This window comes from Panthera pardus, unplaced genomic scaffold (assembly GCF_024362965.1).
Source record: "Panthera pardus isolate Hobbes unplaced genomic scaffold, ASM2436296v1 HiC_scaffold_6, whole genome shotgun sequence".
Classification (NCBI taxonomy): Eukaryota; Metazoa; Chordata; class Mammalia; order Carnivora; family Felidae; genus Panthera; species Panthera pardus.
The window spans coordinates 98,941,165-98,969,136 of NW_026526991.1; the positions used below are offsets into that span (position 1 = coordinate 98,941,165).

At 37.0% G+C, this 27,972-nt stretch overlaps 2 protein-coding genes across 5 annotated transcripts in view; both read left to right on the forward strand.

The window, feature by feature from the left end:
* The window catches only part of CLEC4A (C-type lectin domain family 4 member A), a 41,296-nt gene extending 37,909 nt beyond the window's left edge, over positions 1-3,387 (forward strand). For all 3 annotated transcript variants that reach the window (XM_019464600.2, XM_019464605.2, XM_019464608.2), the window contains one exon: positions 430-3,387. In XM_019464600.2, the coding sequence (XP_019320145.1) occupies positions 430-577 (148 nt within the window). In that variant the 3' untranslated portion in view covers positions 578-3,387. The remainder of the gene's footprint in view (positions 1-429) is intronic.
* A 3,534-nt stretch (positions 3,388-6,921) lies between these two features.
* Positions 6,922-27,908, forward strand: LOC109276072 (C-type lectin domain family 6 member A-like). Of its 2 annotated transcripts, XM_019464610.2 has the most exons (6): positions 7,139-7,522; positions 8,265-8,357; positions 9,820-9,921; positions 14,326-14,477; positions 24,655-24,770; positions 26,140-27,908. In XM_019464610.2, the coding sequence occupies exons 1-6, from the start codon at positions 7,492-7,494 to the stop codon at positions 26,282-26,284; spliced, it is 639 nt and encodes a 212-aa protein (XP_019320155.1). In that variant the 5' UTR covers positions 7,139-7,491; the 3' UTR covers positions 26,285-27,908. The 2 variants fall into 2 exon arrangements, with proteins under 2 accessions (XP_019320156.1, XP_019320155.1); XM_019464611.2 differs by lacking the exon at positions 8,265-8,357 and having other exon boundaries at positions 6,922-7,522.
* The last annotated feature ends 64 nt before the right edge of the window (positions 27,909-27,972 follow it).

The window sequence follows — 27,972 nt, forward strand, 5'->3', positions numbered from 1 at the left end:
AGGGATCTTAACTAGTTCTTCAGACACCAAAAGCAATATATATTTAAAAAAAGGAAACACACTACAGTGATATTTGGGACTGGGATGAAATCTTTTTTTTTTTTTTTCCCTTCATCATTTAAGGGAGCTTATGGACTGGTAGTCCCCTGGGAACAGGACATAATGATGGACAAATAGAAGGGCTATCTGCTAGGAGAACGTTTAATGCAATGAAATGACACAATATCGGGTGATGCACACACCGTTTCTGAGGGAAATGCCAGAGTTTCAGGCGGAGGAGAACCTGCATGAGAAATGGAGAAGGAATGATTTGGGCATATCCACCCTTGACATCCACACAGTTCAACCTCAGCCCCCTTCCTCACTGTCCCTAACCCTTTTCAAAGCCCTGTGTGGAGAAACAACCTCATCCATTTTTTTCCCTTTCAGATTTTGGCACTCAAGTGAACCCAGTAATCTTAATGAGCGTTGTGTTATATTACATTTTCGTCATCTACCAAGAGAATGGGGCTGGAATGATGTTCTTTGTAATGGACATCACAAGTCACTTTGCAAGATGACGAAGATCTACTTATGAATGGGACATTCTGCATGAACATGTGGTTGAATTGGAACCCGCCATTTATAGAGATAGCTAATTTGCTCTTTTTATTCATGTGTAAATCTTGTGGAAGGAAGCTCCATAGAAGTTTTCCATTGGCTGTCACCTTTTCCATTTATGAGAGAATCAGTATACGCGTTCATTCATTTCTTCCTTCTCCATGTGCAGAGATCATATTTCTGCAGACACATGGAGGAAGCATGAGCCTCCTTTCCTAATTTTAAGGAGTTAGGCATTGACGTAATTGTATATGATATTGGTATGATTATGTGATGGGGTTCCTCTCTCTGTCTGGATTTTTTTTTTTTTTTCCACGAGAGTGATCAAAAGCAGAATAATCCCAACTATTACTTTCCATTTCTCTCAGACATTTATCAGCTTTAACTGAAGCATGTTATGTGCCAGTTGGAATATGATATACATCAATAGAACTTAGTTTCTGGCTTTGGCCCAGTAGACCATTTGGGATTCTTAGCATTCTCTGCTCATTCTTGGACTGTCATTTAACATCAGGGTGCACTCAGAGGGAAATCCAAAACAACATTAGAGATTTAGAAGTTATTATTAGTGAGTTGACATAGATGTATAATCATTAGGTAGTCTGATAGTTTTTTTTTTTTTTTTCCCTTAAGTTTTATAGTTTCTGTGTGTAGATTGCCACTCAAAATGGCTCCTGGTTTATTTGTATTCCCCTTTGCACTGAATTCTTACAGATCATTTTATTTCAACTACAACATAAAATAGATTTATAATGAAGCCTGTTATTCATTGCTTTCATATGCTAATTATAATTGATCATAGTAAAGCTGATTCTAGCCATGGCTATCCAAGTATGACTTCTTGAGATTATGCCCCGATTATCTTGATACAACTGAGTAATTACATTTGCCACTCATTTCCTGACTGTATCTAAAAAGGAGTTGTTTTTATACAGGTCTGATCTTATCCATAGTATGTAGAACTTAGCAGTTTACTCCTCGGAGAGCAACTTACAATCATGGAAGAATTCCAGGGAAGCTTTATTGACAAAGAGTTTTCCTCACTATTATTTCAATAATAAGGGGTTGGAATGAAGAGCAAAAAGAACCACTTTACGAAATGCTTTCGATTTTCAGAATAGAGGGTGTGCTTGAACTGGAGTGCAAGGAGAGTGGTGACATTAGTCATTGCTGGAACTTTCTCTGATCTCCACCTTATATCTTATGAATGTGGTTCAGATCCTATTTTCTTTAATTTTCCATAAAGCACCACTAAATCAAGATTGTGGGTAACAGAGTTTATGTAAGATTTGTGTTTAAAGAGTGATATTAAAGTGAAGAGGCATCCAGCTGACTTCAAATCAGTGGACAGAATTTTGAAAAATAAAGTTGCTTTAAGCCACTAAAGTTTTGGGGTGGTTTATTATTTAGCAATGTATACCTGAAACACCTGTGAATTACATTGCGGATTTGAACCAGATTCTGCAAAATAATGAAACATATTCAATCACATTGGTGTCTCTGAAAAGATTGACAGTTTTTGGGTTTTTCTTGTGGGTTTTTTGGGGGAGAATATCTCGAGAACTGGTGGGCACTGCCTTTTTTGCTGTGACTCTCAGCCATTCTGTGCTTCTAGTAACCCACCCTCAAACTCGAGCCATTTGTGAAAGCAATTTTTAAAAAATTTTTTAAATGATTATTTATTTTTGAGAGAGAGAGAGACAGAGTGTGAGCAGGGGAGGGTCAGAGAGAGGGAAACACAGAATCTGGAACAGGCTCCAGGCTTTGAGCTGTCAGCACAGAGTCTGACACGGGGCTCAAACCCACCAACTGGAAGATCATTACCTGAGCTGAAGCCAGACGTTTAACTGACTGAGCCACCCAGGTGCCCCAAAAGATTGACAGTTTTAAAGTGAGAGTAGGTTAATTTTATCATTAAGTGAATAAAATGCAAAATTAAAGTGTTTGTTTTTTATACAATTTAATTCTTACTCTTGTGTTGTGGGCATATTATATTACATCAGAGGTATGTGGTTCTTAAAGTTCAGTATATTAAGTGTGCATATATAATTTTTTTTCAAATATTAAGTATGAGCAAACAAAAATTGTTTTCAGACCACTATTCTAGAAGATGGATTTGAAAATGCTTGATTGAAGTTTAGGTAATTGTTCCATCTGAGGTAAAAGAAAAAGAAAAATACAAGCTACAAACAAAACTATTTGAAGAAAGTTGTGTTTATGTTGGTTTATTAAGAAGATACATTTAAACCTATGGATAAAATATACTTAGAATTTTAGTATCTATATTCATTTTTATGTTGCTATTAAAAACAAACATATAAATAAATAAATCTACCAACACCTAAAGCCCTTTTAGTCAACCTGCCACTTAGTAAATGGAAAAGGAAGCAGAAGCTGTGGAATATTCAGTACTGGGGAAAATACTTTTGCTCAGTGGAGTTAAAATGATCAGCCTGGATGATTTTTCTGAAGCTGGGCATCTGCTGACATATGACAAACCCTTCTGAGCCTGTTAATATTCATTTTGTCTTGATGATAATACTGAAACATGAATTAATAATAGTTTTGTCTTTGCCAATATGGAAATCATCAATGGTACCCACCTTGTCAGAGATGAATTCAGTGACTCAGGCGGGGAAAAAATAATGTCACAATTCAAATGTATTAAGCCATATGTTCAGTATGTGTTTAATTAAATCAACCACATTTTCTCTACACAATGGAATGCTCTGCATTAGTTAAAATTGTTGCAAATGGAAGCACATAATAAAGAACCAGTAGTTAGGACTGTGGTGCATATTGTTGGTCTATACGTTTTCCTTAGAAGCAAAACTTTGATTTTCTTTACAGAGAGTCATTTTCTTTCATGCAGCCCAGGTGACCTCACTTTCAGCTCTGTGAATGGATACTGATTAACTCAAGGCAATCAAAATAATCACCCTAGTGGCTGGTTTAGGAATAGCACACATTGCAAGGTAATCCAGTGAATCCCCTCCCCTTGTTCTCCAATGAATCCGGGAGCTAATCTCCCTCTCCCAAAGAATGTGAACAGAGAAGTATGTAGCCTGCCTGCTACTAATAGTCATTCTATCACCATGTGGGGAACTAGCTTTAGAACTGCAGAAACACCATGGGGTAGGACAATGGAAAGAATCTGGTTTCTTAAGGGTATTGTTGAGCCACTGAATCAACTATTCCTGAAGCATATTCTACTCTGAATTTTTAATCAAAACTAGTAAGTTTTCTCATTTAAGTCTGACTGAGTCATGACCGATATAAAATAGTATATTTTTAATTGACCTAACCTTATTGGGATTCAGTCGTCTAAGGAAAGAAGCTAACGTTTTTAGAGCACAGTTCCGTGAGTTTTGTTTGTTTTAGATTCCATTTATGAGTAGAATCACATGGTATTTGCCTTTCTCACTCTGACTTATTTCACCTAGCATAATACCTTCTAGGTCCATCCATGTGGTCTCAAATGGTATGATCTCATTTTTTTAATGGCTGCATAATATTCCAGCGTGTGTGTATGCCACATTGTCCCTATCCATTCATCTATCAATGGGCAGTTGGGCTGCTTCCATAATGTGGCTATTGTAAACAATGCTGCAGTAAGCATAGGGGTGTGTATATCCCTTCAAATTAGTGTTTTTGTTTTCTTTGGCTAAATACTTTGTGGTGGAATTACTGGATCATATGATATTTCTGAGTTTAAAATTATTGAGGAACTGGCATACTTTTTTCCACAGTGGCTGTAGGAATTTACATTTCCACCAACAGTGCATGAGTGTTCCTTTTTCTCCACATTCTCATCAACGCTTGTTATTTCTTGTCTCGTCGAGTCCAGCCATTCTGAGAGGTGTAAGGTGGTATCTCATTGTGGTGTTGATTTGCATTTCCCTGATGATGAGTAATGTTGAACATCTTTTGATGTGTCTGTTGGCCAAGGGAAATTAATTTTCAATAAAAAGATGCAATTTTGGGGGTGCCTGGGTAGCTCAGTTGGTTAAGTGTCTGACTATTTCGGCTCAAAAATTAAAAAAAATTTTTTTTAAGTATATAATTTGAGGCGCCTGAATGGCTTGGTTGGTTGAGCATCCTACTTTGGCTTGGGTCATGATCCCGCAGTTTGAGAGTTCAAGCCCCACATCCAGCTTACTGCTTGCTGTCAGCTCTGAGCCCAATTCGGATCCTCTGTTCCTCTTTGTCTCTGCCCCCCTCCCTTGCTTGCACTCTCTCAAAAATAAATAAACCTTTAAAAAAATAAAAAGTATGCAATTTTTGTTACTGCATTTATGAAAAAATTCATTTTTTAATTTTTTAAAGTTTATTTATTTTGAGAGAGAGAGAGAGAGAGAGAGCACGCATGTGAGTAGGGGAGAGGCAGAGAGAGAGGAAAAGAGAGGGAGACAGAGAATCCCCAGCAACTGACAATGCAGAGCCTGCAGGGCTTGAACTCATGAACAGTGAGATCATCACTTGAACTGAGAACAGTAAGATCATCACCTGAGCTGAAACCAAGAGTCCGATGCTTAATTGGCTGAGCCACCCAGGCGCCCCTATGAAAAAATTCTTTAAGTGGATCTGAAGTTTTCATCAGAACTTCAAATGGGTTAGTGGCCCAGAAGAGTTTCATCATTGTTTATCTGGTTGATTTCAACTTCCCAACATCTTATCTTCACGACTAGGACTTCACAGTCCTCTGATAAGGGCTAAAGAAAAACAAAATCATTGAAGGTTACACAAATAAACTGTTCTCCTTCTGGTAATGGGGAACTATTTTGTTGTAGACCAACCCTTGTAACAACAACACCAATAACAACACTAGCAAGAGGAAGTTGGTTTCAAAGCATTGGGGAGCTATCATGGCACTGAAGATTTGAGGCACATGAAGGTAACAACATAACCATGAACATGATGGATCCATGTTCATGGATCCATGAACAGTGATCAGCCATTCTTCCTCTAATTTCTTGGAATTAGGTAATCCCTAGAATCTTGATGTAATCCCAAAGGATCATCTGAAGAATGACTTATATGAAATTTCTTATCATCCAGTGGTATTATAGGAAACAACAATAATAATCTCTTAAGTTGAAAATAATGAGATGCTCTGTATTTTGTATTGTGAGTCTGTAGACCAAAAATATCTTAAACACATTTGTGTGGGAAAATATCGGAGTCTAAATATCTCTTAGAAGGTAGTGCTTGCCTCCACCTATTGATTAAGTTGTCTTTATCTAAATTCTTAAACAGGAGAATCAAACTGGGTCTGCTTAGTTCAATCATGGACAGTAATTTTCAAAAGGGCAACACAGTGCTGTTTTCTTAAAAGCATTTGTTTCAAATTGCTGATTCACTCCTGATGTCCCCTTCAAAAGAGTTCAAGTCAAAAGGACAATATGCATTTTGACTCTAATAGTATGTGATTTTATTTTCAATCCATACAAGTTATTATCTTTTCCATTGCTAGTTTTTGCATGACTCCCTTATTAGACTCAAATATCCCATATTTGTCTGTACATCTGACCTGAACCTACAAGTCTCCTTTTGATCTAATCTCCCATTCTCCCTATTAATTTTTCATTTTGTTTTTTGTTTTGATCCTGTTTGCCTTTGCTCATATCATCTCAGCACTCTATTCAAAGTCTTGCTACTGTAATCTAGAAATGTATAAGGAATGAAAAGAACAAAAGAAAATGGAGCACAGGGTTGCCAGTGGTCAAGAGCAGAAAGTGACTTAGGGAGCACATACTGGAGATGGGCAATGAGCAAATAGGTCTTTAAATTGATTTTCCTATATATAAAGTTTACAAATTTTCTTTGGACCATCTCATACCTTGGGTTTGAGTTTCTTTATCTCTGAGGGGAACTGGAGGCAGAAGCATATGTTTTATAACCACTTCTTTCCCTCTTACGACTTGTTGTATCTCTCTAACCAACCCCAGGGAGAATTTTCTGGGCTTTTACTACTGTTCTCAATATCTATTTTATCATTCACTGTAACTATGCCATCACTTTAAAAGCTTGTTGAGTACAGTATGCACCTATTCATATTAGGATTTTTTTTTTTTTTTGTATTCAAGACTGCTCACTTGAGAATGTGGAGATATTTGTGATATTAATAAAGAGAAAGGTCTACATTCTAGAGACTGTATGTTTTGAAGGATCCCCAAGCTCCTGAGTAATTAGAAGAAATTAATGAAGGCTGTCTTTGATGTTATACCACTTCAAGCTCCCCCTTACCTACTCAGGGAGATAATAAAAGATGACTAACCTATGCCCAATATTGGTCTTGATGCAATAAGAATGTTTCATCGCTTTGCAGATAGATTCCAGAATCTTCCATTTTGCAATCATATTCCTGAGCAATGTCTGTAGATCTTTATGTAATTTCTATATTAACCCTTATTATTGAAGCCATATCTAGTCAATCAGACTTTTGCTTACTTCTAAGACCCTCTTCAATACATGGATTAAAATTTACATAAAATCAAATTTGGCTTGGGAGCACTTAAATTAAGGCCTACAAATAAATTTCTTTTAGGGCATATGAAATTTTCTATTTTGCACACCAGAATAGGAATCAGAAATCTTATGTCAGGAATTGACACATAATCTGAAATTCATGTCAAAGTTCCAATGAGCAGTTTGGGATATGTTTCTCAATTTCCTCTTATTTCTCCTAGTATTTTTAAAACAACTTGAAACTTATCCAAACCACAACTTCTTCTTCAAGATACAGTTTTTACCAGAAGTCCCTTAGCCTCAAAAGAGTGTTTAGCAGTTTGTCTCTGAGCTCTGACCTCTTTGACTGAAGCAGAGCTCTGGTGACATCTTCAGAGCAAGTGGTGAAAAAGAGCCTCCTGAATCTTCTGAATACAGAAGATAATGGTACGAGACGGGCAACCTCAAGATAGAGGTGAGCATTCCTTTTCTCAGTTCCAGAGAGGAAAGCAGAAGTATATGATGAGATGATAAAGGTCATTTGGAAACAAGGGGTAGACCACAGATTGATGGGACCAAGATTGGGCCACCGTAGTAAGAGTGATGGGAAGTTGAAAGAAAGAATAATTCCTCAGAGCCAGAAGCACTTCAAAAAGTAAGAAACCAAATATTAATACAGTGGTATGGGAAGAGGGAGGTAAAGTGATGTTTTCAGCAAGACCGAGACTCAATGGATTAGCATAATATTTAAGAAGAAAGAATAAGGAAATGGGAATTATGGTTGGCTGAGGGTGAGTTTTGCCCAGATCGTTTAGGACTACAGAGCCACTATTTGCTTATTTATTCTGAAAGAGTCCTTCCCGCCTCCCCGCCCTTAATTTTTAGAGAGAGCATGAGTGGGGGGAGAGGGAAAGAGGGAGAGAGGGAGAGACAGAGAGAGAGAGAGAGAGAGAGAGAGAGAGAGAGAGAGAGAATCCCAATGCAGGGCTCAATCCCATGACCCTGGAATCATGACCTGATCCAAAGTCAAGAGTCCAACACTCAACCGACCGAGCCACCCAGGAACCCCTATTCTGAGGGAGTTTCTAAGCTCTCTCTTGTTTTAGGTTTTTAATTACTCTGAGATTCTTCATCTGGTTTCTTCATTGCTCTAAGCTTCCTAAAAATTTTCACTTCCTGGCTTCTTGATAACTGCTTTTGTCTTGCTGGTCTGACAGAGAAAGCAGTATGGCGGTCCCAAGTAAGATTCTGGTCTGTTGCTGTGATTTCCATAGCACTCCTCAGTGCTTGTTTCATTGTGAGCTGTGTGGGTAAGTTCTTCACTCAGGTGCCACTTCCCTTGATTCCTTTTCCTATCGTGTTCTATAAAGATTTCCTAGGGTATGTTTTTTGTTTTTGTTTTTGTTTTTTTTTTTAATCTCATTAATATGTTAGCTCTTACTTGGAATACCATATTTGATTTCTCCTCCTCCTCCTTCTTTCCCTCCTCTTTTTCCATCTTTTGATAATTGACTCTGCTTCCGGATCTACTTTACCTGGTTTTATTAACACGTTCCCCACTATGGCCTCACATATGAATGTGTGTTAGTTGTAGACATCCTTTAAGACACATCATCCACTACCGGGTTCCCTAGTGATCACTGTTCTCTGGGCAAAAAGTCCTCTATTTTGAGACTTCAACTATAATTACTTTTATAATCATAGCATAGATTAGGCTCTTTGATTTTCATATGGGAGTCTTTCCCAGTATGAGACGAAAAAGTTTTCAAATGCAATCTTGAAGATATAAGGGAATGAAGTTTTGTTTTCCTTGTTCAATTTACTTCCAAGTAAATATTTCAAGTTCATTTTGTGAGAAGTTTCAAAGATCTTTTTGCTCCTTAAGCTACAATTTGGTCCTCTTTTCATTGATAACGTAATTAAAAATAATATTGAATAGTCTGGGAGGCAGTGAAAGTGACTACCTATGTCAAATGGGCCATGTTTGAAGTTCCTTCTGAGATGTAAACCAATCTCACAGCCTTTGTTAAAACACGGTTATCACCTAAGTTAAAATCTGCTTTACTTTTCATGGTCAAGTGCAAAAGAGAAGGAGGTTTAAGAATAGTTATTTCATTAAAGGAAGCAGATATTCAGGACCCAAGGTAGAAAGTCTTGACTGTATTGAGCTTCAGTAGTAGAAGGGCAAAAAAAAGTAAGTGAAGAGTCATGGCAGAACCTGAGAGAGAACAGATCTTATGCTTAAGGCACACACCCTTGAGCATAAAAGTGAATGTTTATCCGAGACATTTAAAATGTCTAAATGTTTAAAAGTTCCCCTTGGTTGTTATTTACCCCATACGTTTATCTGTAGCTACCAACAGTCAGAAATTTTAGAAAATATTAAAATAACCTGCAAGCTTGCTTCAGGATTATTAACATTACGGAGAAACAGACAGCCAGTGAGTCAGAAAATATCTATTGATTACTCTGTGACCATCACTATTCCAGGTGTTTGCGATCGATTGATGTGGAAAACAGATCAAATCTCTGCCCAAGAATATAGAACTTAAATTCCAGTGGGGAAAGAACCAAAAAATAAATGGGCAGGCATATAAACAAACAAAATTAATGAATACAAACAAGTCGTAATTCAGCATAGTGTTTATGAGCTTGCCTAGAGAGAAGAGATTGGTGGGGGTTGGAAGCAAGCCAGCTTGGCAAGAGATACAGAGCATAACTCTCTATAATAAAAACAAATGATGAATACTAATCCTTCTGCTTCCTTCACAGTGACTTATCATCTTACATATGGCAAAACTGGCCAAAGGCTGTCTGAACTACACACACACCACTCAGGTTTAACCTGCTTCAGTGAAGGGACAAGCATGAGAGGTAAGGTGTTGCAATGCCTAACCAGACTTTCTCTTTTCTCAGAGAGAGGTCAAGGTCAAGTTCAACATTGGTTTATTCCATTTTTTTTTTTTTTAAATAAAGTCTCTGCTTTAAGATATCTCTAAATTTACATGTTCATATCAGGCTGTAGATTCATCCTCAAAACAATTTTTCCTCCAGACTGCTTGATCTCAATAAATGCTACCAACACATACCATGTACTTTGCTCAAGCTAACACTGGAAGTTATTCATAACAGTTCTCATTTCACATTAACCTCATCCTTATCAAATGGATAAAATCTTCTTTTTTATCTAAAGTTCTCAGTAATAGCCATCTGCATGCCAAGCATCAGCTTTATTACTGGTTAGTGTGAATCCTGGAACATGGCTCAGGATGAGATTGCCCTCACTGTAAAATATAGTCCTGGTAACTTCCAAGGTGAAGAGCTGGGGCAGTTGAATTCAGAATCATAATTTGCCCCACACTATATCTAGTGAAGAAAGTCAAAAAAAGGTAAAGTACATGTTTGTAGTAGTCTTTATGGCCTTACTCTTTCCAAGAAAAAAAAAAATCCAAGTAGATTTCAGACTCTTGCTACTTCAAGAACTAAATAATCCAATCCTCTGCGGCTATGTGGAAACCTATGAGGCATAAAACGAGGGCAGATGTTTCTTTGTATTTCTGTGAGATGTTGGGATTTTCCCTTTTATGTTATTTGGCAACAATATGGTACATGGGGTGGTTAGGGAGGATTTTCTTTACTCTCCCTGACTTCTGGTTCTCTTGTCACCTTGGGGTTCTTTTGTCAAACAATTGTGGAGCTGGCCCTTCTGAGGAGGAAGACAATTCTATCAGGAGGTAGGCACTCCAACAACTGGAGTTTTAAAGAATGCCTTCTTGGAAGCAGCCATGAGTGCTTTACCCCTTGCCTTCAGAATGTTCTGAAATGAACGAGACAGAGATGGATATTAATGAAATGAACCCTACATTTGCAGAAGAGACTGCGAATTTACTCCTTAAAAATACCCAACCTGGTATTATTTATGGCCAACTAAGCTCATCAATATAACTAATTCAAGTTACACGATTCAAGCTTACATGATAAAATTATTTTACTTAATACCATATCAGCAAATAAAAGGGCTCCAATGTTAACAATATCTCTTCAAATTCTTATTACAATGAAGAGGAAGAGCAAAAGTCTAAACACAAAATTTTCATTTCAATTACAGTTAAGAAATAATTGATAGTCTCAGTGTGTCTTCTCTAATTTGTTTCCCCCTGAGTCCCAGTCAGAGTGTTGAGATGTTCAGATGCCCGGATAAAGTTTCTTCAGTAGAGCTGAGCTCTACCTAGACCTGTAGTTTTCAAATTCAGGTCCCAACAAGGATTTTGAAAAACTACATACCCTCTTATACAATTTATTTTGACATTAAATTTTTTTTTTTACCAAGCTGTAGAAATGAAGGGTTTAAGTTCTAAGATATAAGTATTGGGGCGCCTGGGTGGCTCAGTGGGTTGAGCATCCAACTATGGCTCAAGTCATGATCTCGTGGTTTGGGAGTTCGAGCCCCGCGTTAGGCTCTGTGCTGACAGCTCAGAGCCTGGAGACTGCTCCGGATTCTGTCTCCCTTTCTCTCTGCCCCTCTCCTGCTCACACTCTGTCTCTGTCTCTCTCAAAAAGAAATAAACATTAAAAAAATAAAAATAAAATATTGTAAGTGTTGACATTTAAAACACAAAACTCTTGCAACTCCTTTCAAAATCTCTCTGCTGGTGTTGAAATACTACCATCATTCATTAAAAAAAAAAGTATGTATTCGTTAACAGTTGGATGTTTTACATTATTCTTTTTCCCTCTTCAACTAATGTTTACATCACACTTCCTTGATTTTCTAAAATATGTACTATATGTCTGATATTTTCATTTCCTGAGGGCCATTAGGCTTTACATGTTATAAAATTTCTTCCAGATTGACTTATCATTACGTATCATTGACTTATCCACATTATGAGGATACAATATTCAACACATCACATTTATTACAAATTTTGACAAATTATTACCAATAAAATAAAACTATTAGAAACTCACCTCTCTCTCTTTTTTAATTTAGCTTAGAGAGGGAGAAAGAGCACGAGCTGGGGAGAGGGGCAGGGGAAGAGAGAGAGAATTGCAAGCGAGCCCCGAGGTGGGGCTTGATATCACAACCCTGGGATCATGACCTGAGCTGAAATCAAGAGTCAGATACTTAACCAACTGAGTCACCCAGGTGCCCCAGCTCATCTCAATCTCTCTCTCTCTCTCTCTCTCTCTCTCTCTCTCTCTCTCTCTCGTTTTTTTGTTTGTTTGTTTTTTGTTTTTAGAGAGAGGGCGCAATTGAGCAAGGGGCAGGGAGAGAGAGTGAATCTCATGAAGGGCAGAAAGAGACAGAGAGAGAGAGATGGGCTCACCCAGAGCGGGGCTCGAGCTTACCCGAAGCACCACAACTCATCTCTTAATGAGTTAAAAAAAATCTTTTAACGACTTAAAAAAAAAAAATACAATCAGTCGGGTGCCTGGATGGCTTAGTTGGTTGCGTGTCTGACTTTGGCTCAGGTCATGATCTAGCAGTTTGTGAGTTCGAGCCTGGCACCTGGCTCACTGCTGTCAGTGCAGAGCCAGCTTTAAATCCTCTGTTCCCTCTCTCTCTGCCCCTCCATCCATCTCTCTCTCTCTCTCATAAATAAATAAACATTAAAAAAATTTAAAAAAACAATCAGTTGTATCCTAATATTACTAGAATGAGATAGAATTCAACATCAGTTCTGTTCCTATTTTTCAATTTAGTGACACATACCAATAAATCTTACTTATATAAATAAGTAGGAATAGAAGGCGATTTGTTAGAATATCACCAGTTTTTAAACTTTTTAAGTTATTTGCCAAAAATCATCCAGTTTTCTGTTATCAAAAATTATTTTAATGGTGTGTTAACTGAGCATTGATTAGATTATTCTTCAGTGTTGTTGAGAGTAAAGAATAATAAATGGGTTAATTTGCAAAAGGTTGTTATTTCTTAGTAGTCATTTGCTTTCTCAATTTCAAGGTAGTACACTAGAAAAGGTTTTAGTAACTCTTGTCAAATGACTTCTAATTACACCTGCTTTTTAATAGGTACCTTAATAGGTACTGTTTTTTAGTCAAAGTACTTGATCAGTCCATTATTCTCAGAGCAATTGGGAACACAAAATATTATTAATGTTAGTGTAGCTTTTTGACAAGTGCTTCTATTCATCAATATTCTTGTCAACCCCAGAGCTAGAGATTCAGCACATTCATCATATGCAAAATGTTTGCCGTATATAATTTAGTTGACCAAGACGGTACCGACCATCAAAACAGTCAGCCAAATCAGACTTTTTAAATTGAAATAATAACGTTAATACATGCTTTGAGGAGTGCTGTGAAAAGCAGTCTTTAATAATGAACAGAACACAGGGGCGCCTGGGTGGCTCGGTTAAGCATCTGACTCTTGATTTCGGTCGTGATCCCACAGTTTATGGGTTTGAGCCCCAAGTGGAGTTCTGTGCTGACAGTGTGGAGCCTGCTTGGGATTATCTCTCTCTCCTTCTCTCTCTGTCCCTCCCCTGCTCTCTCTCTGTCTCTCAAAATAAATAAATAAACTTTAAAAAAACTAATGAACAGAATACATAATTGAGACAGATTTCTACAAGTGGCTAATATTAAAATGATAGAGACGTGGCCTATTTCATCCAACTTATAGTATTATAAAAGATAAAAAAGCCTGTACATTGTTTGTCATCACTTAATGATGTAATAACATACAAAATAAATAAAATAGACCTATATGCAACACAGATGAATCTTAACAATGTGGATCAAAAAATTAAACCCGAGAAGACCAGATATATTAAAATAGCTTTCAAAACACTCAAACCTCAACAAATCTAAATGACTTGTTATTTATTTATATATATGTATATATATATATACACACATATATATGTATCTTATATATGTATGTATACCTATCTGCTTCACCTGCGCGGGTCATTTGAAATCCTGAGAGACCTTGATGTTTCTAATGTATAAAGGATTTGAAGGACAGGGAAAAACAATGATAATAGCTTTTTTTTTTTTTTTTGGCAAGAAATCCAGAGCAATTATGCAGGTAAACTTTAGGGCTTAAATATTGTGGGCTTAATGCTAAACAATGTTTATTTAAAAGCAGATCTATGGCTCCAAGCTATATAATTCAGGGAAACAGTAAATACGTGAAATAAGAAACCGATCTCTAGAAAAGAAATGCAGATTCTTGGAATTTTATGTGTATGAAACATACCTCTTTAATCTTATTTGTGCCGTCTCGCGCTCATTCTTCTCTTTCATGCAACACAGGGAATGTCTGGGCATGTTGCCCATGTGCTTGGAAGTCATTTGGTTCCAGCTGCTACTTCATTTCTACTGAGCAGAATTTTTGGTCAAAGAGTGAACAGAACTGTGTTGCAATGGGTGCTCACTTGGTGGTGATCAACACAGAAGCAGAGCAGGTACTTGTGTTTATTTTTCATTAAATTGTTTTTAATTGTGGAAGAAAATACGGATGTTACCATCTGAACTGGTTTTAAATGTAGAGTTCAGTAGTGTTACCCATATTCATATTGTTGCAAAAAGATCTATCTCTAAAACTTTTTCATCGTGCAAAAGTGAAACTCTATACCCTTTTAACCGCAACTTCCATTGCCCCCCACCTCCAGTCCCCGGTAACCCCCCTTCTATCGAACTTCAAGCTTGACTCCTTCGGACACCTCGTATAAGTTGAACCACACAGTGTTTGGTTTTTTGTGACTGCCTTATTTCATGTAACATAATGTCCTCAAAGTTCATTCATGTAGCAGTAACAGAACTCTCTTCCTTTTTAAGGCTGACTAATATTCCTTTGTGCATATACCACGTATCATTTATCCATTCAAGTGTTGATGGACATCTGGGATGCTTTTACCTCTTGGCTATTGTGACTAATGCTGCAGTGAACATGGGTGTGCAAATGTTTCCATGAGTCTTGCTTTCAGTAACTTTGGATATATACCCAGAAGTTGGATTTCTGCATCATATAGTAATTCTAATTTTAACTTATTTGAAGAAACTGCACTGTTTTACATTGTGTCTGTACTATTTTACACTCCCACAAAGAATGCACAAGGATCCCAATTTCTCCACATTCTTGATAGCACCTGCTATTTTCTTCTCTTTTTTATTAAAAAGAATTTTTTTTAAATGTTGATTTATTTTTGAGAGACAGAGACATAGAGCACAAGTTGGGAAGGGGCAGAGAGAGAGAGAGAGCAAGAAGGAGACACAGAATCCAAAGCAGGCTCCAGGCTTTGAGCTGTCAGCACAGAGCCCAATGGGGGGCTCGAACTCACCAACCATGAGATCATGAGCTGAGCTGAAGTTGGCTGCCTAACTGACTGAGCCACCCAGGTGCCCCTCTTCTCTTTTTTATTTTGATAGCGGCCGTCCTAATGGGTGTGAGATTATATATTCCATTATGGTTTTGATTTTCACTTCTCTAATGGTTAGCAATAGTAAGACTCTGTCATGTACCCTCGTGCACTGTTGGTGGTAATGCAAACTGATGCAGCCTCTGGGGAAAACAGTATGGAGGTTCCTCAAAAATTAAAAATAGAATCACCATATGATCCAGCAATTGCACTATTGGATATTTACGTGAAGAATATGAAAATGCTCATTTGAAAGGATATATGTGCCCCTATGTTTACTGCAGCATTATTTACAATAACCAAGATATAGAAACAGCCCAAATGTCCATAGATAGATGAATGGATAAAGAAGATGTGGTATAGATATGTATGTGTGTGTGTGTGTGTGTGTGTGTGTGTATCTCAATACATACATACATACGTATGTATACATACGCCATGGAATATTCAGCCATAAAAAAGAATGAAATCTTGCCATTTGCAACAACATGGATGGGGCTAGATAGAGTATTATAATGCTAAGTGAAATAAGTCCATTAGAGAAAGACAAATTTCACTCATATGTGGACTTTAAGAAAAGCAAAACAAATAAACATTGGGGAAGGGAAAGAAAAGGAGAGAGGGAAGCAAACTATGAGAGACTTTTAACTCTAGAGAACAAACTGAGGGTTGGTGGAGGGAGGAGGGTGGAAAATAGGTTAAATGGGTGGTGGGTATTAGGGAGGGCGCTTGTGATGAGTACTGAGTGTTGTATGTCAGTGATGAATCACTAAATTCTACACCTGAAACCAGTTTTACCGTATGTATCAACTAATTAGAATTTAAATAAAAACTTGGAATTAAAAAAAAATTGTGTCTCCTTTGATTTCTTTAAAAATGTTGTGTAATTTTCAAATTATAAGATTTCCACTTTCTTTGCTAAGTTTATTCCTAAGTATTTTGTTCTTTAGATGCTACCGTAAGTGAGGTGGCTTTCTTAATTTGCTTTTTATATTGCTTATTGTTATTGCATAGACACGCAACTGGTTTTTGTATGTATAGTCTGCATCCTCCAACTTTCCTGAGTTTGTGTATTAGTTCCAACGGCGGTTTTCCAGCTTTAAAGAGATATAATTGTCATATAAAATTGTATGAGCTTAAGGTGTGCAATGTGAGGACGATGTATGTATGTGTTGCACAATGATTCCCTCAAAAGGTTAGTTAACACATCCATCAATTTACGTAATTACCATTTGTTTTTGTGGTTGGAATATTTAAGTCCCATTCTCTTCTCAGCTTTGCAGGATCCAGCACAGTATTGTTAACTATAGTCACCGTGCTGAACATTACAGTTCCAGAACTTGGATTCATCTTGTAACTAGAAGCTGGAACTTTATGATTACCATCTTCCCATTTCCCCCGCACTCCAGCACCTGAAGCACTGTTATGCTCTATTTCTCCCATCCAAGTACTAACCAGGCCCGACCCTGCTTAGCTTCCGAGATCAGACGAGATCGGGCGCGTTCAGGGTAGTATGGCCGTAGACTGTTATAGTCTATTTCTATACGTGGCTTTTTAATTGAAATGAAATAAATGTAATTTAATTAATTTACTTTTTCTTTGAGTACAGTTGACACGCACTGTCACATTGGTTTCGGGTGTCAACAAACATAGTGATTTGACAAGTTTATATGTCATGCTATGTCGGCACAAGGGTAGCTACCGTCTTTCACCCGGCAATAGTGTTGCGATACCTGTGACTATATTCCTTATGCTGAGCCTTTTATCCCTGTGATTTATTCATTCTGTAAGTTTGGCTTTTTTTAGAATTCACGCGTGAGTAAGATCATACTGTACTTGTTTCTTCCTCACTTATTTCGCTTAGCTTAGTGCCCTTAACATCCATCCATGTTGTCACAAAGGGCAGTATCTCCTTCATTTTTATGGCTGAGTCATGTTACGCTGTATATTTCCCACACTTTCTTTATTCATTCATCCATTTATAGACTCTTAGGTTGTTTTCATGTCCGGGTTTGGTAATTAACGCCGCAATAAAGATGGGGTTGCAGCTATGTCTTGAAAATAGTGGTTTCATTTCCTCTGGAAATCCCCAGAAGAGGGATTGCCGGATCATATGGAAGTTTTATTTTCAATCTTTTGAGGAACTTCCGTATTGCTTTCCCTATTGGCTGTGCCAGTTTACATTCTCATCAACAGGGCACATAGGTGCCCTTTTCTCCACATTCTTGATGGCATTTATTATCTTTCGATATTAACATTTATTTTCTTTCGTATCTTTTGAGATTAGTCATCCTAACAGGTATAAGGTGATATCTCCTTGTGGTTTTGATTTACATTTTCTTAACAATTAGTGATATTGAACATCTTTCCATACCTAGTGGCCAGTTGTATGTCTTCTTTGAAAAAATATCTATTTGGGGTGCTGGGGTGGCTCAGTCGGTTAAGCCTCCGACTTGGCTCAGGTCATGATCTCACAGGTTTCTAAGTTGAAGCCCTGCGTTGGGCTCTGTGCTGACAGCTCGGAGCCTGGAGCCTGCTTCAGATTCTGTGTCTCTCTGCCCTCCCCTGCTCATGCTCTGTCTGCCTGTCTGTCTCTCTCTCTCTCAAAAATAAGTGAACATTAAGAAAAAAATTGGAAAAAAAGAAAAAATGTCTATTCAGGCCCTTTGCCCATTTTTAATTGGATTTAAATTATTTAATTTAATTTTGTTGTTGAGTTGTGTAAGTTCTTTATATAGTTTGGATATTAACCTTATCTGTAGCTGGTTTGCCAAAATTTTTTCCCATTCCATAGGTTGCCTTTTCATTTTGTTGATCGTTTTTTTGTTTTGTTTTGTTTTGTTTTGTTTTTTTACTGTGCAGAACTTCTAAATTTGGTGTAGTCCCACTTCAATTTTGTCTATGCTTCTGGTGTCATATCCAAAAATTCATTGTCAAGACCAATGTCAAGGAGGTTTTCCTCTACGTTTCTTTTTCTAGAAGTTTGTTTCAGGTCTTGCATATGTTTTCAGTCCATTTTGAGTTGATTTTTGTAAGTGGAATAACATAATGGTCCAATTTTATTCTTTTGCAAGTAATTATCCAGTTTTTCCAATACCATTTATTGAAGAGACTATCTTTTGAGTATTTTTGGCTCCCTTGTCATATATTAGTTTATTGTATGTGCATAGGTTTATTTTTGGACTCTGTTCTGTTCCACTGGTCTATGTTCCTGTTTTTATGCCAATACGATAATATTGTGATTACTATAGATTTGTAATATAGTTCAAAATTAGGATGTGTGATGATTCCACCTTTATTCTTTCTCAAGATTTCTTTAAAGTATTTGGGGTGTTTTATGGTTCTATATCAATTTTAGGATTGTTTTTTCTGTTTCGGTGAAAAATGCTATAGGTATTTAATAGGTAGAGATTAATTACATTAAATCTACAGATGGCTTTGGGTAATCTGGGCATATTAACAATATTAGGTCTTCCAATCCATGAACATGGGATATGTTTCCATTTATTTGTGTCTTTCCCAATTTCTTTCATCAATGTATTATAGTTTTCAGTGTACAGATTTTTAATCTCCTTGGATAAATTTATTCTTAAGTATTTTATTATTAGTATTATGTATAGTATTTATTATTCTATTGTAATGGGATTGCTTTTTAATTTCCTTTCCAGGTAGTTCATTGTTAAAAACACAACTGATTTTTGTATTCTACAACTTACTGAATTTGTTTATTAATTCTAATAATTTCTTGGTGGAATTGTAAGATTTTCTATATATAAGATTATATATAAGATTATATATATATTATATATATATATATATGATTATATATAAGCATCTGCAAACAGAATTTCACTTCTTCCTTTATAATTTGGATGTCTTTTATTTCCCTTTCCTTTCTTCCTCCCTCCCTCCCTTCCTTCCTTTCTTCCTTTCTTCTTTCTCTCTCTCTTTTCTTTTCTTTCTTTCTTTCTTTCTTTCTTTCTTTCTTTCTTTCTTTCTTTCTTTCTTTCTTCATAATTAACTCTGGCTGGGACTCCCAGCACTATGTTGAATAGAAGGGGTGAGAGTGGGCATCCTTGTTTTCTTCCTGATCTTAGATAAAAAGTCTCAACCTTCCACCACTATGATGTTAGTTGTGGGCTTGTTGTATATATGGCCTTTATTATATTGAGGAACATTCTTTCTATACCCAATTTGTTATGAGTTTTGTTTGTTTGTTTTTTGTTTTTGTTTGTTTGTTTGTTTTATGGCAGGATGTTGAATTTTGTAAAATGATTCTTGGCATCTAGTGAGATGATCATATAATTTTTATCTTTCATTCTATTAATATGGTGTGTCACATTTATTCATTTGAATATGTTGAACCATCCTTGCATCCCAGAGGTAGAGCCCACTCAATCATGGTGTCTAATCCTTTTATGTATGTATGTATGTATGTATGTATTTATGTATTTATGTATATGTATTTATATACTTATGTATTTATTTATTTACAGTGAGTGGGGGAGGGGGCAGAGGGAGAGAGAGAGAGAGAGAGAGAGAGAGAGAGAGAGAGAATCTTAAGCAGGCTCCATGGTCAGTGTGGAGCCTGACACAAAGCTTGATCTCATGATCCTAGGATCATGACCTGAGCTGAAATCAAGATTCAGACACTGAACTGACTGAGCCACCCAGGTGCCCATCCTTTTAAAGTGCTGTTGTATTTGGTTTGCTAGTGTTTTGTTGAGAATTTTTGTATCTATATTCATTAGGGACATTGGCCTGTTATTTTCTTTTCTTGTGGAATCCTTGTCCGGCTTTGTATCAGGATAATGCTGACCTCATAAAACGAATTTTGGAGTATTTCCTTCTCTTCAATTTTTTGGAAAGGGTTCAAGAAGGATTGGTATTCATTCTTCTGTCAAGGTCTGTTAAAATTCACCAGTAAAACTATCTGGTCCTGGGCTTTTCTGTGTTCTGAGGTTTTTAATTATTTTTCAGTCTCCTTACTCATTATTGGTATTTTAAGATTTTCTATTTTTTCATGATTCAGTCTTTGTAGGTTATATATATTTAGGAATCTTTTTGTTTATTCTAGATAATCTAATTTTTGGCATATAGTCATTCATAGTATTCTCATGATCCTTTGTATTTCTGTGGTATCAATTGTAATGTCCCCTCTTTCATTCTTGATTTTATTTATTTGAATCCTCTCACTTTTTTTAGTCTATCCAAAGGTTTGTCCATTTTATCTTTAAAAAAAAAAAACCCAGCTCTTGATTTCATTTGTATTTTATGGTCTCTATTTCAGTTATTTCTGCTTTGATCTTCATTATTTCTTTCCTTCTAAGCTCAAATGAGCTTAGTTTTTTTCTCTTTTTCTAAGTATTTGAGGTGTAAAGTTAGGTTGTTGTTTTGTTTTGTTTTGTTTTTTAGTGATCTTTCTTTTTTTTTTTAGTGTAGATGTGTTCCTAAAGTTTCTAAGTGGTATAATAGCAATTTTAGATGAGTAATATCTTTTTTAGAGGGTGAGGAAGGAAAATAAAGAAAATAAGAGAAAGAAAGCAATTTGAATGCAATTTCTCTTTTCTTTTAGGGCTTTCTGAACATCTTAAGAACGATTATTTTGAATTCTTTGTTAGGTAATTCCTGGTCTCCACTTCCCTGGAACTATACTAGGGGCTTACTCTATCCCTTTGGTGGAAACTTTTTCCACAAATTTGTGATTCCTGTACTTTGCCTAGGTGTCTGCACATTTAAATAAGCAAAAATCTCTTATCCAGACTTTATGGGTTGATGTAACTTAGGGAAGACTTTCACCTCTGGGTAGAGACACACTGGAGTGTGATGTGACCTAGGTCTAGTGGGGCAGGGCACCAAGGATGGGGGCTTGTGAAAGCACAGGGTCTGGGGGTAAGGAAGTTTCTTTGGCCCAGATCACTAGGCTACACAGCAGACAGCTCTGTGGTCCTTAGAGAGCACTGTGGGAGGTCCACAGAGGGTACAAGGACTCATGGTGTCTCAGTGGTAGTTTCAAGTCCAGTGGGGATTAGGGCAAGCAGAGGTAGTGACTGGAGCTGATTGTATGCACAAACTTTGCTGTGAGGGCCAGCTGCATTTGCCTATGTTGTGGCAGGGACTAGTTGTAACACACATAGTGGTGGGAGCCAAGGCAGGAAGTCAGTCCCAGTACTCCCACTCAAGCAAGGCAAAAACTAGTCCCTCCAGCACCCCCCTTGAAAAGCCAGAGCATTGGGCGTATTTCCTTCCCATGAGAGAAGGTGCGGGCTGGCTGTTTTCTCCTGATTGCTTTGTAGTCTGCCCATGAAGTGGTGGGTAAATTCAACAAACTTTCATACCCACTTTGATGCAGCTCTGCTTGGCTTCGCACTTGCCTTGGGCCCTGCAATGTCTTGACTGGTTTCTTGAGTTCTCATAAAGGCAAGTTGGTCTGTATATTGTTAACTTTGGTGTCTACCTGGGGGAATGAAGACCTGGGGTTTCCTATTCCACCATATTGCTAATGTCAGTGGAGCAGGTACATTTTTCAAAAGACATTTTTCATTTTGTAAAAGTAAATATTTATTTATTTTACATAGTAAACTATCAATCTTTCTTTATTTTCAACATTCACAATAGAATGATGAAATCCGTATGGTCCTTCCATTTTCTTTCTGCTGAATGAATGAATGAATGAATGAATGGAACATGTGTAATGAAATCTGGTTCCACATAATTCTCTGTATTAGGACTTTCCCAAGCAAATAATTAACAACTTCTGTTTCAAAATTCTGTTTTTCCCCATACTCAGATTCTCAAAGGAGTGTCAACATTTAATCATACAATCAACAAGCATTTTGATTTGTTTGGTGAAATGGCAATCATCTGGAAGGTCAATATTTTTAAGGGCGAATCATCTCTAAAACAAAAAAATAGCAAATTATCAGATTTGATTGATAAATAGAAACATGCTAAATGTAATATAATAAGTAATAAGTATTATATGTTCCAGGAAAGTTTTGTAAAAATGTTTATAAAGCTCACCTTAATATTCAGAATTTCACTTGCTTTTCTACCAGACATATATATAGTTCTCAGCTGACAAAATGAAAAATTTCAATGTAGTAAGACTCAATCTAACTTTTACTTTAAATATGCATGCATGTTAATTGTAAGGCATTGGCTAGTAGATATAAACATCTCAAAAGCATCCTCTATATTTGAGGAATGTCTGTTTTGACAATGTTAATTTATATTATAGTGAAACAAAAGTAAATGTCCACATAGAATATTGCAAGCAGCATTCTCAGTATTTAATAAAGCTCAGGAGAAAATATTGCCAAACTTATTTTAATATTTTTCAGAATCTATTATAAAGCACTCTGTTTTCTATAAAGTTCCATAGCATATTTTTGTACACAAAACAAAGGAATATTTCTTTGTATGTATAGCAAAATTCAGAGCCCTTAAAGAAAAGAGAAATTGCATTCAAATTGCTTTCTTTTTCTTATTTTCTCTTTGTTCCTTCCTCACTCTCTGAAAAAGATATTATTCATCTAAAATTGCTATTATACTATTTAGAAACTTCAGGAACACATAAATTACGCTTCGAAAAGTATTGAGTTCAGGGGTGCCTGGGTGACTCAGTCAGTTAAGTGGCCAAGAAGAGCTCAGGTCATGATCTCACGATTCATGAGTTTGAGCCCCGCATTGGGCTCTGTGCTGACAGCTTGGAGCTGGGAGCCTGCCTCAGATTCTGTTTCCCTCTCTCTCTGCCCCTCCCCCGCTCATGTTCTGTCTCTCTCTCTCAAAAATAAATAAACAGTAAAAAATAAATAAATAAAAGTATTGAGTTTATTTGAAAGCATCACATTCAGTTTGGCTCTCAGTAAACGAAACTGTGTCTTCATTAGATACTAATTTTGACAGAGCACGGACTTGCATACATTGGATGTTGTGATAAAGTAAGTTCAAGTAAGAGGTGTTTGCTTTCAATAATAAAGTGATATGGAATTAAAGTACAATATGTATATCTTCTGGATAAGTGATTTAGACCATTATGGGTTTGTTTGGTTTTTTTTTGTCTTTTTAGAAGTCTTTAGAATTAATATTTTAAAAATTACTCCTTTTATCTGGTACTTAGTCTATTCACTGGAATAGAGGCATAGAAAACATTCTGCTAAGATTAATACATTCATACAATATATGGCTAAGCTGAAATGAAAAGTTCGAATATCTGTGAGATAGTGGCATTTGCAATCGTGAGTTGTTTTCAATGGAGGAAACTGCTAAGGTTGTTTTAGCAAAAACCCAAGGAAAACCAGTCTTGGGCAATGAGTGCCAACCTATTTTATAACAGTTAACAATCCTAGCTCTTTGCAAAAGGATGCCATTTTGTTTTATTATTTGTTATTTAAAAAAAAAATTTTTTTTTTAAACGTTTTATTTATTTTTGAGACAGACAGAGACAGAGCATGAATGGCAGAGGGGCAGAGAGAGAGGGAGACACAGAATCGGAAGCAGGCTGCAGGCTCCAGGCTCTGAGCCATCAGCCCAGAGCCCGACGCGGGGCTTGAACTCACCTACCGCGAGATCATGACCTGAGCTGAAGTCAGACGCTTAACCGACTGAGCCACCCAGGCGCCCCTTTTATTATTTTTTAAAGTTTATTTGTTTATTTTGAGAGGGAGAGTGTCAGAGCCAGCAGGTGAGGGGCAGAGAGAGAGAGACAATCCCAAGAGAAACCTAATGGGGATTCTCGCTCTTCCTCTTTTTGCCCCTCTTCCACTCGCATGCACTCTCTCTGTTAAAATCACGACTGTTAAAACCCAGTCAGCACTCCTTTATGTTTAACTTTTACAGATAATTTCCCACTTCCTAGAGAAGTACTTCTTAGGAGAATAGGGAAATGTAAATTTTGATAACCCAAATGTGATTTCACTGGTAAACAATCAGAAATGAGATGAAACACCTCTGAACTTATAAAATTAAAAAATGATTAAAAGTACAAAAACTGACATGTAATTTTAAAAGAATTCTGTCTCTTGGTTAAAAAAAAAAAAAGAATAAATTCTGCCTGAGATGGGTGGGTTAGGAGTCGTCCCCTCCTGTGATCTTGTTGGTGTTTTGGCTTGTTTTCTTGGCCAATGTGCTGTCGTGTGACTGTTCATCATGCCTCACATTTTCTTTTCGCTTTAGAGTTATAGGAAATTGCAGTCTATGACTCCTTCTTTTCTTCATGCAGAATTTCCTTGTCCAGCAACTGAATGAATCATTGTCTTATTTTCTGGGACTCTCAGATACACAAGGGAATGACAATTGGCAATGGATTGATCAGACACCTTACAAGGAAAATGTCAGGTGAGCGCCGAATCAGATTAATGACCCATAGGGCCTTGTTTAGGTAGAAAAGTTAGGGGAATTCTGTTCGTAGCGATCACTAGTGCTAATATTTACAATTGTAACAATGATAACAGATTCTAACAGTAAGCTCTTACTAAGTACATGTATTATATCACTTAAACTTCGTGAAAGCTTATTTTTTAGAACTCATCTTATGGGTTAAAAAATTGAATAACTTGCTCAATGTCAATGAACTAGTAAGATGAAAAACTAGGTCTCAATTTCATGTCGACCTAACTCCAAAGATAGTGACGCTCTCAGCCATTACATTTTACTGCCTCTAAACACATGTAGACACTTCAATCAAATTTTTCTCCAGTTAATACGATTTAAAATATCCAGGGAAGAACTATGTTCAGTTCTGATGGGATAATAATATAATAATACTATTTATTTGTGGCTTAAAAATCCATTTAATTGTACATTGTCTCATTTGATTTTCACACAATCTCGTGATCCATTTGGAGACCTTATTGTGATTCCTATTTTTTTTTTAATTTTGAAGTTTATTTATTTATTTTCAGAGAGAGAGAGAAAGAACAAATAGGGGAGGGTCAGAGACAGAGAGGAGAGAGTGAGAATCCCAAGCAGGCTCTGTGCTGCCAGCTTAGAGCCCGATGTGGGCTCAATCCCACAAACCATGAGATCATGACCTAAGCCAAAGTTGAACGCTCAACTGACTGAGTCACCACGTTGCCCTTGATTCCTATTTTTAATAGATGAAGAATCTAATACCTGGGAGAGTAAGTTACTTCTCTAAGATCAAAGTAAGCCAGCAATAAAATCCAGTTTCTTCATTCCAAAAATAAGGTCCTACCCACACCCTCACCTCCTACCAGACTGCAGTCCTTGGAAGCAGGGTAACTTCTTATATTCAGACTCATTCTCCCTGACACTTGTTTAGTGTTGATCCATGAGAATAGAGAAACTAACTTAGGAACGTGATTAAGAGTACACAAACTTTAGGAGTACACAAATGATAAGGCAGCCCCTTTATTACAGGCCACTAAGAGAGGAACTTTTTTAATAACTTAGGTTGGGATAAGGGCTCTGAATAGATGAGAAAAGTGAAGATCAGAATCTGGGGGCGGAAGGTCCAAGGACACTCTATTGCATACAAATGTTGCCAGGGGAGTGACAGAGGAACAAGAGTAAAGGTATGTATCCACACTTGTGGTTTTTGAGGAGGGCAATATGAGAAGAGGAGAGCAATCATTGGGATGTTCTGTCCCTCTGAACCTCATTGTTCAACCCTGACCCTACATACTTTCTAATCAATCGCAATGCATTCATTGAAGAAGACTTTTGCCTTTTTGTTTCTCTTTAGATTATGGCACCAGAATGAGCCCAATTTTTCTGCAGAGGAATGTGCTTCAATAGTTTTCTGGGAAAACAGAGGATGGGGCTGGAATGATGTTTTCTGTGATACTAAGAGAAACTCAATATGTGAGATGAAGAAGATTTATCTCTGAATGGAACTTTATTCACTGACACCTTTCAAGTTAAGACCTATCATAAAATGATAATTTCCTCTTACGCTTATGTATAATCTTTGTCACAGAGGTTCGTGGAAGTATTCAGATACCCTTCTGCCTTCAATCATCCCTCTTCTAGTTTCCTCTTTTTCACTAATGATAAGATGAACTCTTCCTTCGTTTTCTCTTTAATTGGTACTTCATTCTTTCCTTTCTTCATATTTCTTTTTGCAAACACTCCTTGTGCCAGAGACTGTACTATTTTGTCTGTTAGAAGACTCATAAGGAAGTAACTTTTGAAAATTATGAATTTCTTTCACCAAAATGCCACTTAAAAGCCCTTTTGGCCAAGATGGTGACTGGGACTGCAGTCATTGGAATCCCTGGCAAGAGCTGAAGGATTTGCTTCCTAGAAAGTTCACTCACATGGCAATTTCATATTGGCTATTGGTAGAAAGCCTCAGTGCCTCACCACAGGGATCTATCTCTCCTTGGGGTTATTTGACTGTCCTCACAATATGTTGGCTGGCTTCCACCAGAGCAAGTAATCCAAGAGAGCAACTGAGAGCAGCAATGTCTTTTGTGATCTAGCTTCAAAAGCCAAACACCATAATTCCATTGATCACACAGACCAAACCTGATATAATAAAGAAGAGGGCTGGGGCACATGGGTGGCTCAGTCGGTTGAGTGTCCAACCGGCTCAGATCATGATCTCACGGGTCGTGAGTTCAGGCCCCACCTTGGGCTCTGTGCTGATAGCTCGGAGCCTGGCACCTGCTTCAGATTCTGTGTCTCCCCTTCTCTCTGTCCCTCCCCTACTCATGCTCTCTCTCTCTCTCTCTCTCTCTCTCTCTCCAAAATAAATAAACATTAAAAAAAATTTTTTTTAAATAAATAAGAGGACTATCCAAAGGTATGAACACCAGAAGGTGAGAATCATTGAGGACAATCTTGGAGTCTGGCTGCCAGAGTGGAATTTCCTTATAAAGATACAAAATGTGTATTCCAAGAAGCAAAATAATTAAAAATTCTTCTACAATAAAAATATGAAACTCATGTTCATCAAAACACTATAAAGAAAAATTTTAAAAGTTGAACTGCAAGAAGATATTTTATTTTATTTTTTTAAAGATTTAATTTTTTTAAGTAATCTCCACACCCAATGGGAGCTTGAACTCACAACCCTGAGATCAAGAGTTGCATGCTCTACCAACTGACCCAGTCAGGTGCCCTGAAGATATTTTAAATACTTGTAACTAATATAGTATTAATACTGCATAAGAACATATAAACAACTGTCACAAATCAATTAGAAAAGACAGAATTTGGGCAAAATATTTAAACATTTTACAGGGGTGCCTGGGTGGCTCAGTCGGTTGAGCGTCCGACTTCAGCTCAGGTCATGATCTCACAGTTTGTGAGTTCGAGCCCTGCGTCAGCCCTGCGCTGACAGCTCAGAGCCTGTAGCCTGCTTTGGATTCTGTGTCTCCCTCTCTCTCTGCCCCCCCCCACCCCCACTTGTGCTCTGTCTCTCAAAAATAAATAAATTGTTAAAAAAATAAAAAAAAACATTTTACAGAAGAGGAAATACAGAATCCAATAAATGTGTTTTTATAGAGATGCTCGGCTCTACTAATAATTTGAAAACTGTCAATCCAGACCACAATAATATACTGTTTCATAT